Source organism: Anopheles merus, chromosome 2L, assembly GCF_017562075.2.
Source record: "Anopheles merus strain MAF chromosome 2L, AmerM5.1, whole genome shotgun sequence".
In the NCBI taxonomy this organism is placed as follows: Eukaryota; Metazoa; Arthropoda; class Insecta; order Diptera; family Culicidae; genus Anopheles; species Anopheles merus.
In genome coordinates, this window is record NC_054083.1 from 52,792,578 (window position 1) to 52,805,172 (window position 12,595).

A 12,595-nucleotide genomic window follows, 5' to 3' on the forward strand; every position below is an offset into this window, starting at 1 on the left:
CCCGACACGCAACTGTCAGCTGTCAAAGGGCGACGCAAGAACAGCTTTCGAAAAGCGCTTTGAGTTTTATTTATTTTCCTCCCGTGAAACGCGCTCCTTTTTCCGTTCCAGTTTCCTGTTTTGTTCGCCCCTCTCTCCTGCTGTGTGTCCTCGCATGCGTTCCCGCCCCTGTACGGCTGTCCCTTGTGCGGTGCGCCGCCCTTCATTCCGCGCCCTCAGCCAATCTAATCTCCAAGTTGCGAAGACGAACCATCCGCCCGTCGGTGTTGTGCGCTGGTGTGTTCGTCCCGTTTTCATTCATTCAGTCCGTTGCGAGCATTCCTCCGTTCTCCGTCTGACCGTTGGTTCGTGTCGTGTTCTCTCGAGTGGAACCGTGTGTGTCACCACATACTCACACACACGCAGACGTGCGCGCGTTCGCACACAGACCACTACCACCACCACCATCAGCCTGCGGGCTCGCCGAGGGTCTAGTAGTCTGTTTTGTGTGTTTCGAACGTCGAACGCAACCGTCCTCCAGTGCTCGGTTCGGGCGGTCGGCCACCGTTTCATTTGCGGTCTCGCAAAGAGGCGAAGAGAAAAGTGTGTGTGTGCGTGTGTTTCCAAATCCAAATCAATTGCAGCTGCTTCGAATTGGCCTGCAATTGCTGCACCGACTGTATGCACTTTGATTGTGACGGAATGGTGCAGCCCCGTAGCATTCTTTCGCACGAGACGTGAGCAACCACAATCCCTTCATCACAAACACCGTTCGTCCGTCGCTTGCTGTGCATGGGAACGCAGTCCGAGTCTCTTGTGTGTATGTGTGTTTGTGCCAATGAGAAGGTGTGTAGGGGAGTGTAGCGTTGCTGTCGCCGTTGTGAATGAGCAGTGTGTGCATTGACTGTGTAGAAAGTGGCCGTAGAAAACTGAAGAGGCAATTTCGAGGGAATTGGAAAACAACGGGCCTTGTGCCGGAAGCCAAAACTGCCACCGGCGCGCGTTTGTGTATATGTGTATGTGTGTGTGCGTTTGTGCGTCCGGTCCCATCCGGATCCGTGTTTTCAGCGGTGATCGCGTCCGACAGTGATCCCCGCTTTGCCGCTGGCTGGCTGGCTGGCTGGCCCCAATCTTCCCGGAGTGTTGTTGGGCGCACAGCAGTGTGTGACGTTTACACTTTGCTACCGTTTCTGCCAGACGGCGGAAAAAGTGAAAAGAAGGAAAGAAAATGTAACAAAGCGTACGTGAGAGCGAGCGTGAGAAAGAGATAGAGCGAGAGTGAGTGCGTGTGCAATTGCGATCGCGTTTGATCGTGTGTGCTCTGAGCGAGAGAGAGAGAAAGAGAGCAAAGGAGAAGGAAGAGGTGCATTTTTTGATCGACCCTTTTTGCACAATACTCTGTAAGCTCTGTGTGTGTGTGTGTTTTGTGCGTGAGTGTTGAATGTTGGTAAAATAGAAGAAACAGGGGCGGGGGACAAGAGAAGCATCCCCTAATCCCCGGATCATATTCGCAAAGCAAAGCGGAAGAAGGCAAAACAACAACGAAGGAACGTCATTTAGAAGTTGGTGTTGTGTGTTATTTTCTGTGCGTTAAGTGGTGAAGGAATTCCCTGGCGGCAGAGCGAGAGAGAGCGAACAAAGGCGAAGCAGCGCAGCAGCCTCGATCGAGCGCGCGAGTGAACGAGAGGGAGCATCGCGCGCGCGGAGGAGCGCCCTCGGAACACAACACACACTCATCTCAAATGGCGGATTCATATTATCAGGTACGATCGCGGACATATTTTCTCTACTGTCGGCGCTCCAACACACATACCCCGCGGGGTGTGCTGTGTGCTGTGACACAGCTCCCATGGGACGTGTTGTTGCTGTTGCTGCTGCCGTGCCGGGCACATAAGAAAATATCGCTTTTTATGAGGATAAATTACAACGCGTCTCAAGGTGTGTGATTCACACATACGCAATTGGGGCGGCGCATTAGTGTGTGACTAATGTTATCTAAAATAGTACAAACCACTAGACGAAGGGGTGGGAGGGGGGATGTGAAGCTTCTTCTTCTTCTTCTTCTTCTTCTTTCCCATTCCCGGTCCCTGGGGGTGGTGCTGGTGGTGGCCAAGGGCGGCTGACCGGTTTGTTTTGAGACATTTATCACAACCGCTCTGCTATTTGGTTCAAATGTCAGATCTGAAGCGCGCAGGCAGGTTCAAGGTGTTTATTTATTTTTCTGCGAGAAGATTCTAGTGCGTCCATGTGTGAGTGTGTAAGTGACTGAACTGTAGCAGGCGACGACGACGACAACGCATGGCTTGCTTTGGATAAGCCGGCTGTCTCTGTTAGTAGTGCGCCGGGGGACTTTTGGTCAGCTTAAGCGTGTTTTTCCTTCATTTTAGGATGAAGAATGTGCCCCGGGAGGTCTCTTTTTTTGCTCAAAATGGAGTATTTTTGTCGACGCGCACAGACCCCTTCGTCATTCGCAATTTTGTGACAATTTTTGCACTAATTGCTCTCTGCGAAACTGCCTCGGGACAACTGTTGTGTCTCCTTCTCCGGCCCGATTGCCCGATCCTCCTTCCGCCCACCATGCGCAAAGTTTTTGGTCCTCCTGTCTACGGTCTCTGGTCTGTGTCTCTTGATTGGCGTCACCTAGAGCATCGTTTATCTTCCGAAAACGAACGATCGACAGGCACAGACACAGACGGCAAGCGAGAGGATCATACCCCCCCCCCCCCTTTCTACACCAGAAAGGTAAGATGCGAAGAGTCACGGAATCACTCGCTGCTTGCTCGAGTGGTTTTTGCTTCACCAATGGGGTGGTAGAAGCATTTAAGATAGAAACAGGTTTTAATACCTCTGCTCTCCGTCCGTCTGCTTCTCTTCTAGGTTGCTGATGATGAGTTTTTTTTTTTGTTACCTTTTCGCTGCAAATATGTGTGGGAATAGAAGCACACACACACACACACGACGACGAGTGTATTTCACCGGTTGCGCGATGGAAACGCGAAAACCGATCGATCGTCTTCTTCTTGTTGTCGCAAATCAACCGTCCCCCGCCGACCCCACGCACGCCGTCGCCGACACACACACACACACGGTGGACACAGGACCGAAGATGGCATGTACGAATTGCTTTTAATTGCCGGGCCGGACTCAACACGCCGACGCAAATCTCTCATCCCCACCCAACTTGTGGGACGCATAGAGCAATGAGTGGCAAATTATTCCAAAACCGCAGCGGGATGTATATCGGCCGTGTGACATGTACGTGTGGGCCGAGGAATTATGGAACAGGTGTACGAAACACCACTTCCCCCGTAGGGAGTTGTCTCCTTTTGCGCGTATTCCCGCATGCTTTACGCGCACCCGCAAATCATACGCACAGGAGGGTTTAGCGCGGCGAAGAGTGATTCAGAATCGCTACAAACCCCGCCCGGGGACCGCCTGGAAAGGGGGAGAGAGAGAGATAAGAATTGAAACCACGATTAGTCACTTGTTCGACACGGCATTCGCTTGTTCCGACAACGCTTCACTCTTCCATCGTCTGTGTTTGTCCCTTCCTAATCGTTATCACACAAGTGCCGTCATTCCATGTTTTCGATACGATAGCAGAGGGACACGAGGGTCTTTCGTTAATCTCTCTCCTCCCGCTGTATTGGACATTTCCTCTGCTGGCGGTTAAATCCACAATAAAAGCTACCCGCAAAACGGGGGGGGGGACATGTCGCTGTGTGCGTCGCTCGTCGGGGCCGGAAATATGTGGCTACCGATCGATCGGGTGGATTGCGGCCAATGATTCGCTTGGTGTGGTTTGGGTGGAACCGGGGGAGCTCATTATCACGTTGCTGCCTGCCTGCACAAATTGTCAAAACCGCACCGCGGAGGGGGGGGGGGGGGGACCATTTCCAAATCAAAATGTCCGCGGTTTGTCTCGTTTTTGCTGTCAAAGTCTCTTTCCGATGGCGTGACAACAGTCAATTCGAATGCATGGAATGAACCTCTAGAAGGGACGACTAAAGCAATTCGCATTCTTTCCGGTATCTCTCTAATCGAATCGTTCTGAATCATCGTTGCTTCTATGAAAGCTTTTCTTCGTTTCTTCAGTTTTCGATCTTTAAAGCTCTCTTAACCAAGCATTGTTCAGAGCTTTAAAGCTACAAGTACGAACGTAATCCTTCTTCTTTGAGCCATTCATATAAGCATTGGCTCGAACTACGCTCGTCGCACGGTGTTTCCTATTGATGCAAAATAGTGCTTCGCTTTAAAGCGCGGCTTCTCCTTCCCCCCGTTTGGCATAAAAATGCACACTTTACAGCTCATTAAAAAAGCGGCAAAGCCGCCCCCCAAACCGGGAAGAGAGAAAGAGAGAGTGAGGATCGTTGTCTTACCTGCTGGATCGGGAAAGTGGTGCTATAAAACTGGATAAAAAGATGAAGAAGAAAAAGCGTTAGATGAGCTCGCATGCACATGGTTTTAGTAATTGCGTAACGCCATCATCACCATCATCATCACCAACAACAACGTGGTCGATCATCAAAGGGGGGACCCCTCTTTAGGAAGACATTTTGCAACATTTTTGGGCGAAACCGCTCTCTTGGTCTCTGCTCTGCCATAATGCCTCTTCACGACTCGTTATCATCGCCTGTCAACGTTCGATTTGGTGCTGTGGAGCGGAGGGGGAACTATCAACCCCCGTTCCCCCTAAGGTCGCAAAAGTGTAGGTAAACCGAGCGAGAGATTATACGGTTCGCTTCTGGACGGACGGACGAGGCGAACGTTGCGGGACCGGGACAATTGATTTATTGACCTTCGATTAGAGACAACCGCAATCAATTAAGCTGATGACCACGCGACGAGACCGACCGACCGACAACGTGGACAACGAGGTTCTCGTGCCAAGTTCCGCCAGCGTGAAGACGACTGGTCCAATATGACTGGGCTGGATGGTGTCCCCCTGGGTGTGTGGGATGTACTTAAAGCAAAGGCCCTATCGAAAAGCCACCGTTTTATCGCCGCCAACCACGCGCTTATCACGCAAAGTGATTCGAGTGTTTGTATATCTGCCCGGTGTTTTCTTTCTTACCCATACACACGCACACACACACCCGCACCCGTGACACACCCTACGAAAATGCCGATAAATGTGCCGGGTTGTGATGTGTCCGTCCGGCGGAGTGTGTGCGGATTCTCTCGCCGATCCTTTTCCCACGCGTTGGCGTGCTTTGGAGTGTGTTTCTAGCTCTGCTAAGGATATTTTTGGCAATCCCTGTGTCGATTGGTGGTGATGGCGTGTCGAAAATTGTTTGCGAAAGGAAATTAAACACTCCCGGTAGCATCATCCGCTCGAAACGGGGGAGGAAGCCTTTTTTGTGGTCCTTCCTTCTACCCGATGATGATGATGATGATGGTTCACGCGTGTAGGGGTGTTGTTGGCACGTGGGTACGCGACACCTCTTATCGTTTCGATCGGGTTTGGGTAATGTGTTGATTTGCCATCCGTTTACCCCTGCCCTCCACCCTCCACCCCACTCCTTGACGAAGCCGTTTAACGATTTGTATGTGTGTTTGTGTTAGTTGAAGGGATGGTGGTTATTTTGAGACTTCCAATGGAGGAAATGTTGTTCGAAAGGATTTTTCTATTGAATCAAATGTCAATTTCCAAAACTGTGCTTAATTTTAATTACCTGATTGTGTTTTATTTTAGGTATTCCCACGAAGAAGATAGTCGATCGTGATATTACCCAAGCATTTGGAAGAAATTTAATAAAAAACGAATTACCACAAACACTCCTCCCAGAAGAAAGGGTGCTTTGGCAATTGAATCTCTTTGTCGCCTGCAAGCAACCCCTTACAAAGCATGAATTATTTCGACGCATTTTGGCTCGCAACAACACCTCAACAGGGGGGAGGCACGATCTGGAGACAAAGTAAATTACTATCATTTCCTCAACATATTTGGCAATCGGTCGGTTGAGAGTGGTTGTTGCACATCAAAACAACACCTTTAACCTCGTGGCCATGTTTCCTCTCGGGTGCAAGTGTAACACAACTGCCGTAGCTCGGGCCGCGTAACATAACATAGCCACCAGCCAGCGTTGTTGCCAACAGCAACAGTAGCATTAAGAGTTCACACGTTCCCATTTCTGAACGTATGGTGTGGTGTGTGTGTGTGTGTGGCACAACCAAGCTAAATAGTCAGTAGGTAAGGCACCGGACCGCCAGTGCCCAAACCCTCCCCCTTTGCCATCGTGTGCGCTGTGTTTTGGTGCTCGGAATAAAATGGAACTAAAGCTCTCTCAAAGCTCTCTTTCCAGCAGCGCCGTCCCAGTGTTTTACCACGGGATGGAGGGATCCAAATATTGCCATTAGGGTGTACTGAAGAAACTACACGTTCCACAAGCCCCACAATAGTTAGACGCACTATGGCTTTTGTTGCAATAAAATGCGACGCACACACACACACACACATACATAGCAGTTCCAACTGTCGACACCTCGCGGGGCTCCCTTACGCGCGCTGGGCAGTAGCGCTAGGAACTTGTGTCGAAAAGAAAAGGCACCCCAAAAAGCCCTCGAGCACCACCGGACAGTCGCAACATTAGTCCGTTGTTTTACCGTCTTTTTTACTGTTACTGTTCTTGTGTCTTCTCTCTCTCTCTTTTTTCTTTCTATCTCGCCCTGCTACATTTGGATGGTCATTTACGATCTTTAGGGGAATAAGGGAGGAAGCACACGAATGAAGAAAAACAATAAAATCTTTCGGTTTATTATGTAACGACTTGTGGTGGGTTTTTTCCTCTTTTTTTGCGTTGCAGTCTTTCGAGGCAAGGAAATAGCGCCGAAAAGCGTCTCTCCTAAAGCTTTGGTTTGGGGAAAGCGTGTTCCGTCCGTCCGACTCGGGTTGGATTGGTGGTGATGATGGTGGCAGATTCTTTCGTGGGGCATGATGCAGACCCGGTTCAACACTTTTCAGGCTGTCAGCACACTTCCTTTATGCTTTCTCTCATCGACATTTTGATGCATTGTTTGAGTTGATTGGGAGATTTATCAGAAAAATAGCTTGCGGAACGATAAAGGACACCCAACACAACACCCCTGCCTACCTGCCTGCCTGCCTCCCTGCAATGATTTGCATTCCATGGCCATAAAATTTGCACGCCATAATGAGGACAAATGCGCCGTCGTGGTGCCGGGTCGGTCGTCGCTGCTTTCCATCAGTGCGCCGGCTATTTATTTTGCCATTATTTGTGTTTATCTTGGCCAAATCGTTATTTGCTCTGGAGCGCGGGTCGATCGATTCCAAGGACGACGGTTTGTGTAGTGCGAATTTCTGCTGTAGAGAGAAAAGGAGAGAGAGAGCGCTCAAACGAAAAGAAGGATTATGGTTTCGTTTTTCTATGAGCTTAGGATACAGGAAAACAATTTATCTTATTTATGGGACTGTGTGTGTGTGTGGATTTAGTGAGCAGGTGGCGGTGGTGGTGCTGGGGCTTCAAAACGGCTCAAGAGTGTATTCTTCACAGCCGGTGGTTTGACGGTGATATTGCAAGAAACAATCACTCGTGGTGGACCCTTCAAGGTCCGCCTCCCATCCTAACCCACACCCAAGATGAAGGTCAAATTACCGTGTACTTATCATTCATGATGTATTATCAGCCTGCACACACACACGCGCGGTGTATACTTTTCTTCCTCCTTTCCAAAAGAGAAGCTAGGTGCTGCTGTATCAGAATGCGTGAAATGATGGCGCAAAAGGGCAATTTGGGTCACAGCCAAGCCAGGGAAGATGGTGTGCGCATAGTTCGCATTCCATCATCAATTAGCCGGGTGGTCGGGTAGTAGAAGAGAGGGGGGGGAGGAACCAATGCTGCAATTTGAAAAAGTGGCATCTTCTCCGGACACCACCAGCAGCAGCAGTAGCACCCTTTACCCCCGGGGGGGTGCACGCGAATTTACGTGATCGCGGGTTCTCGGCTTCTCTTCCCTAGCTACTGGTGCGCTAGGGCTAGGTGCTACTGCTCATCTCAATCATCTTCTAATTATCCTTCAATTAGCTGCACGACTCGCTGAACTCTCTCGCCAGCTCCCGGGAAATGGAAGCCAGCGCGGGTAACAGGAAAAGCCTTGATTTTCTGTCGGACGGTCGGTCGGTCGTCGTGGGACAGTAATTTCGCCACAAAACCGGTTCGGTCATCCGTGACAGATCGGGGAGGGAGGGAGCAAAGGGGTCGGCTCTATGAATGTGCTTTGGTTCGAAGTTTGCATTCTTTTGCTGTGCTGCTGTGCCACCTCGCATTAGCTGCTCTCGAACAGCTTTTATCAATTAAATTACCACCTTCCTACTGGCTCTGTTGATTCCTCTTGGCATCTTGGACGATCAATGAGTTGATTCCGTTTTGTTAGGGTAATTTCCCAGTCAGAGGAACCGGACAACTTTGTGGAATCTATTACCAGCCAGTGCAGAGGTCGCCAACAATGTTTGGGATTTTCCACAAAGTTCCACAGTTCCTGTTGCAAAATCACGGATCTTGTCACAATTTCACTAAACCGATCCGATAAGCCTGCTGCCTGAAACCCCTTCACAATCGATCAGACGATCGTACCTTACGCAACCGTCTCGATTGAATATTTATGCTCATTTTATTCACCTCAACCAACCGGCACAGCACACATCCATCCATCCATTAGGATGAAGCTGACGGCTCTTTGATGTTTTTTTTGCCAAACACATTTCGCCTGGCGTACGTGCCTGCGCCAGTGTGTCCGTGTGTGGGCAGTAGATAATGTGACATCAGGCTGAAATAGAGGAAGAGAATTGAAAAAATAAATAATTTAAAACAGAAAACGAAAGCGAATTTCATTGGAAGTGTTGTAAGTGGCCGGAAGCATCCTTCCACCGCGCGAGCGCGTGCGCATGGCTTTTGATCCAACTCCGCTGATTCTTATCATAACACAATGTCGTCACATTCCTACCTTCGCAATTTTGTGTCCCATTCACCTGTGACTAATCGTACGCAAACGGCGCTTAATGAAAAGCATCGAAGCGCTTCGCCGTCGAAACATTCATTGATCGGTTTCTTGATCGCTCGCGCTCCTATGATCGATACGCCAACCGGATACACAATCCCTTCAATAACTCACACACATACACACTTGTGCACCTTCCACCTTGCAGTGTGTGCAATGGAGGAAGTAGTGCATGTTTCGCATGTATATTTGCATAAAGTGCACGCGTCTTGAGATCTGGCTTGGCTTGTGCTGTTGACCGATCGACCAACCAACTCCAAAGGGACGCGGGCGTGCGCGTCCGAAACCAGAGCATGGCAATTATTCTTGTGCAGCACCACCACCCCTCTGTGTCAGGGGGCTGCTCTGTGTACCGACGACCACAAGCGAGCCCAAGATTAACGACACCACACCACAGCCAACAGCCACAATGCATTGCGTACGCCGCGCCGTTTTGTGGGAAATGTAATCAAGTCGGTGCGTTTTAATGATTTATGTCGTTCGTTGCTTGTGGCAAGATGGAAGAATCGACGAGTCTCGTTGGCTGGCTGGCTGGCTGGCTGGCTGGTTTTTCATCACGACGCACCAAACGGTGCGTGGGCTTCACATGCCTTCTGGGAAGTCATTCCACTCATGATCGTTACAAAGTGTGTGTGTGTGTGATCGCTTATGCTTCACGATGTTCGAAATTACGTATGTATGTAAATACGCTCCGTAGAGTTGCTGGATTCTTTATACGGTTGTGGTGTGTGATTTGAATTTCACGGGCGGGCTTGGCAAGATAAACTTCAACCGAGCGGTCGGTCAGTAAGTCTCGGTAAAGGAGTGTGTTCATACAGTGCTGGAGCTTATTTAAATTGATTTTAATTACGTCTCTAGACGGCTGGAAGTGGTTGGTGTGGAGTGTTTGCGTCTGAACGATTTTCAGCATTAATTATGAGGAAATGCTTTCTGCAGGCCACTTACTGTTGAATGCACATGCTATAAAAAGGCATTCAAAACCCCCAATAAAACACAATGAACTGTTCCTTTAAGGCATGAAAGTGCTGTAATTAAATTACTTTCCATGTAATATACCCATCGTCCCGGGCACATAAAAGGATACATTGTTAATTTAACAAAAATCAATATCCTGTCCACGCTTTCCACGTTCTCCACTGCGTATATACAATGGCGTATATGAGTTTGTTGGAGCGGGACGGGGAGAGGTTTTATCACACTACAGATTGCTTGTTTTGAAAGTAATCAGTGTGCAGTCTGATGCGCTGTTGTTGCCTTAGGACAATCGATTAACTCTTTACCCTCTGGGCAGCTTGATGATGATGAAACGAAGGGAGAGTGTGTAATGCATCGAATCCTGGTCTGTGGTCTACATCGGAGGACTGGAGGCGAAAGAGATCGTCCGGATGTGACACACACCGAGGTATGTCGATGTCGTCAAACGGGGATAGTTCCTCCTTCCTTGTTTCCAGCACCCCGCGATGAGCAATCTCGTTAAACGTTAAACGATTAAAAAGTCGTCTTCCGCACCACGGTGTGTGTGTGTCCGTGTCCGAAGCTTTGTGGCCGCCGCGGGTGAAAGTGTTTTTTTTTGTCACTGCCTGTGGCTAACTCTGTGTGGACCTGATGGTGGAATCGTTTTGCCAATCACGTACACCAACAGCAACCGTCTCTGGATCGTCGGCGGTTTGTGTCCGTGTCCGCACGCGCAAAAAGGGACACACACCGGACGGCCGGCTGGCGGTGACGACTTCCTCGTGTGGTTGTTGGCATCTCTCCACGTCGGTGGTGTTATGCCTGTTGATGGGTGATAACGATTCGCCATCAGTCCCACGGATCCTCGGGCTCGTCGGGGCCGGATGACGGAATCGATCCGAGTTCATTAATTAAATTCCAATGCGAAACCATCAGGCGCATCCCGTGCTCTGGAAGACCCGAAAGAGGGAGAGAAAGAAAGAGAGAGCAGGTCCTGTACGAGAAGGATGCACTAAGAGGAAAGGGAGTGGAATTTTAGAGCCTTTTCGACGCGCTCTCCCGGCCCGGCGCCCGGTGGCTGCTGTCGATAAATGGATTCGTTCCGGTTTGTGGTGGACAAAATTGAATCTGTTCGCGGGCGGGCGCTCGAGTTGGTGCCGTGCGAAAAGGTCAAACAGCTTTCGCTGGCCGGCACCAACAAAACAGGACCGAATTAGTGGGTGAAGTTCATTCGAGAAATCCATTTGTACCTTCATCGAAACATGACGAAATCGGCAAATGTATTTACCCCGCACTAAGCAACAACTTCTGGAAGGGATGATTTCTGTTTCTGAGTCGTGTTCCGCAAACCCCCAAAAAAATGTGGAAAAATGAATAATCTCTTTTTGTAACGATTGCTAACGTCAACAGCTTAACTCATCGCTTGCATTAGATTATGGTGATTCGCGCCACTCCTTCTCGGTGGGGCTGTCTGTGAGGTCTGGGCGAGTTTCGGACAACTTCCAATAATTCGGCTTATCAGCTGGACGCGCATGTAATTCGGCTGATAGTGTAGTGTATGTGCCCATTCTTATCGGTCGTCGGCATGTTGTGCTTCATGTGCCTCCGCTACAGTTCATGGCTGTTTCGAATCGAAGCGGGCTTTTGTGCTAAAGAAACTTTAGCGAATTACATCTCCCCCCCTCCCGGTCGCGCGGTCTTACGGTGTGCGGAATTTGTGTTCCCGTTATAGGCCGTGCTTGTTGGGCGTATTTTGGCAAATTAGAGCTTCGCTTGACGGACGCACGGACGGACGGTCCACCGAAAGACCCTCATCAGTGGTCGTTTTTCATCTCCCCTCTGTTGATCCATCCCTTCCGGCAGAGCTCTCCACCGAGGGGGGGGGGGGGGGAGAAACAAGCTGCAAAATAAAGTCAAATAAATCTGATGTGGCAGCATGACCAATGGATTGTTTACGCCTTTCCCCGGGCCAATTAACGCCAGCAATGATGATGGCGTTTTTTTGTTTGCCTCTACCTCCAACAACACCACCAGAGGAAAGAGGAAAAAGGAACTGGGAAAAGTGTGTGTTGTGTGTGTGTGTGTGTGTGTGTGTGTGTGTGTGTGTGTGTGTGTGTGTGTGTGTGTGTGTGTGTGTGTGTGTGTGTGTGTGTGTGTGTGTGTGTGTGTGTGTGTGTGTGTGTGTGTGTGTGTGTGTGTGTGTGTGTGTGTGTGTGTGTGTGTGTGTGTGTGTGTGCGCCGATTACGTTAACCGTTTTGCCGCCTTTCATTTTTCCCGTTTTCCTTTCGCTCCCTCTTGCTCCCTCGTCGTCCGCTGATCGTCCAAGTACTTTGGCAAATTATTCACGCAAAAAGGTGTCGATGGAAATTATTGGAAAATTCGGAACCAAAAACCGTACCGAGGGCGAACAGCGAAAGATGACGCAATGGGCAAAGAATTGTCCCAAAACTTCCGTTCGTTCGTAATGGCGAGGGCCGAAAAGCGTTGGGATGGTGGAACCTAATACGAGCAATTGAAGGCATTTTGGGTCATATTAAGGTTCAAATTGAGCTTATTTTGGGAGATGATTATGAAAACTAATTACGTGTTTACATCATTTTCTCCAGGAACTCAAACTTCTAAAGCAAGCCTGAACTTTATTGC

At 49.5% G+C, this 12,595-nt stretch overlaps 1 protein-coding gene across 1 annotated transcript in view; it reads left to right on the top strand.

The window, feature by feature from the left end:
* Nucleotides 1-255: 255 nt before the first annotated feature.
* Nucleotides 256-12,595, top strand: part of LOC121593683 (serine/threonine-protein kinase N) — a 67,022-nt gene continuing 54,682 nt past the window's right edge. Inside the window, exon 1 of the mRNA XM_041916263.1 lies at nt 256-1,742. Within this exon, the coding sequence (XP_041772197.1) occupies nt 1,722-1,742 (21 nt within the window). The 5' untranslated portion in view covers nt 256-1,721. The remainder of the gene's footprint in view (nt 1,743-12,595) is intronic.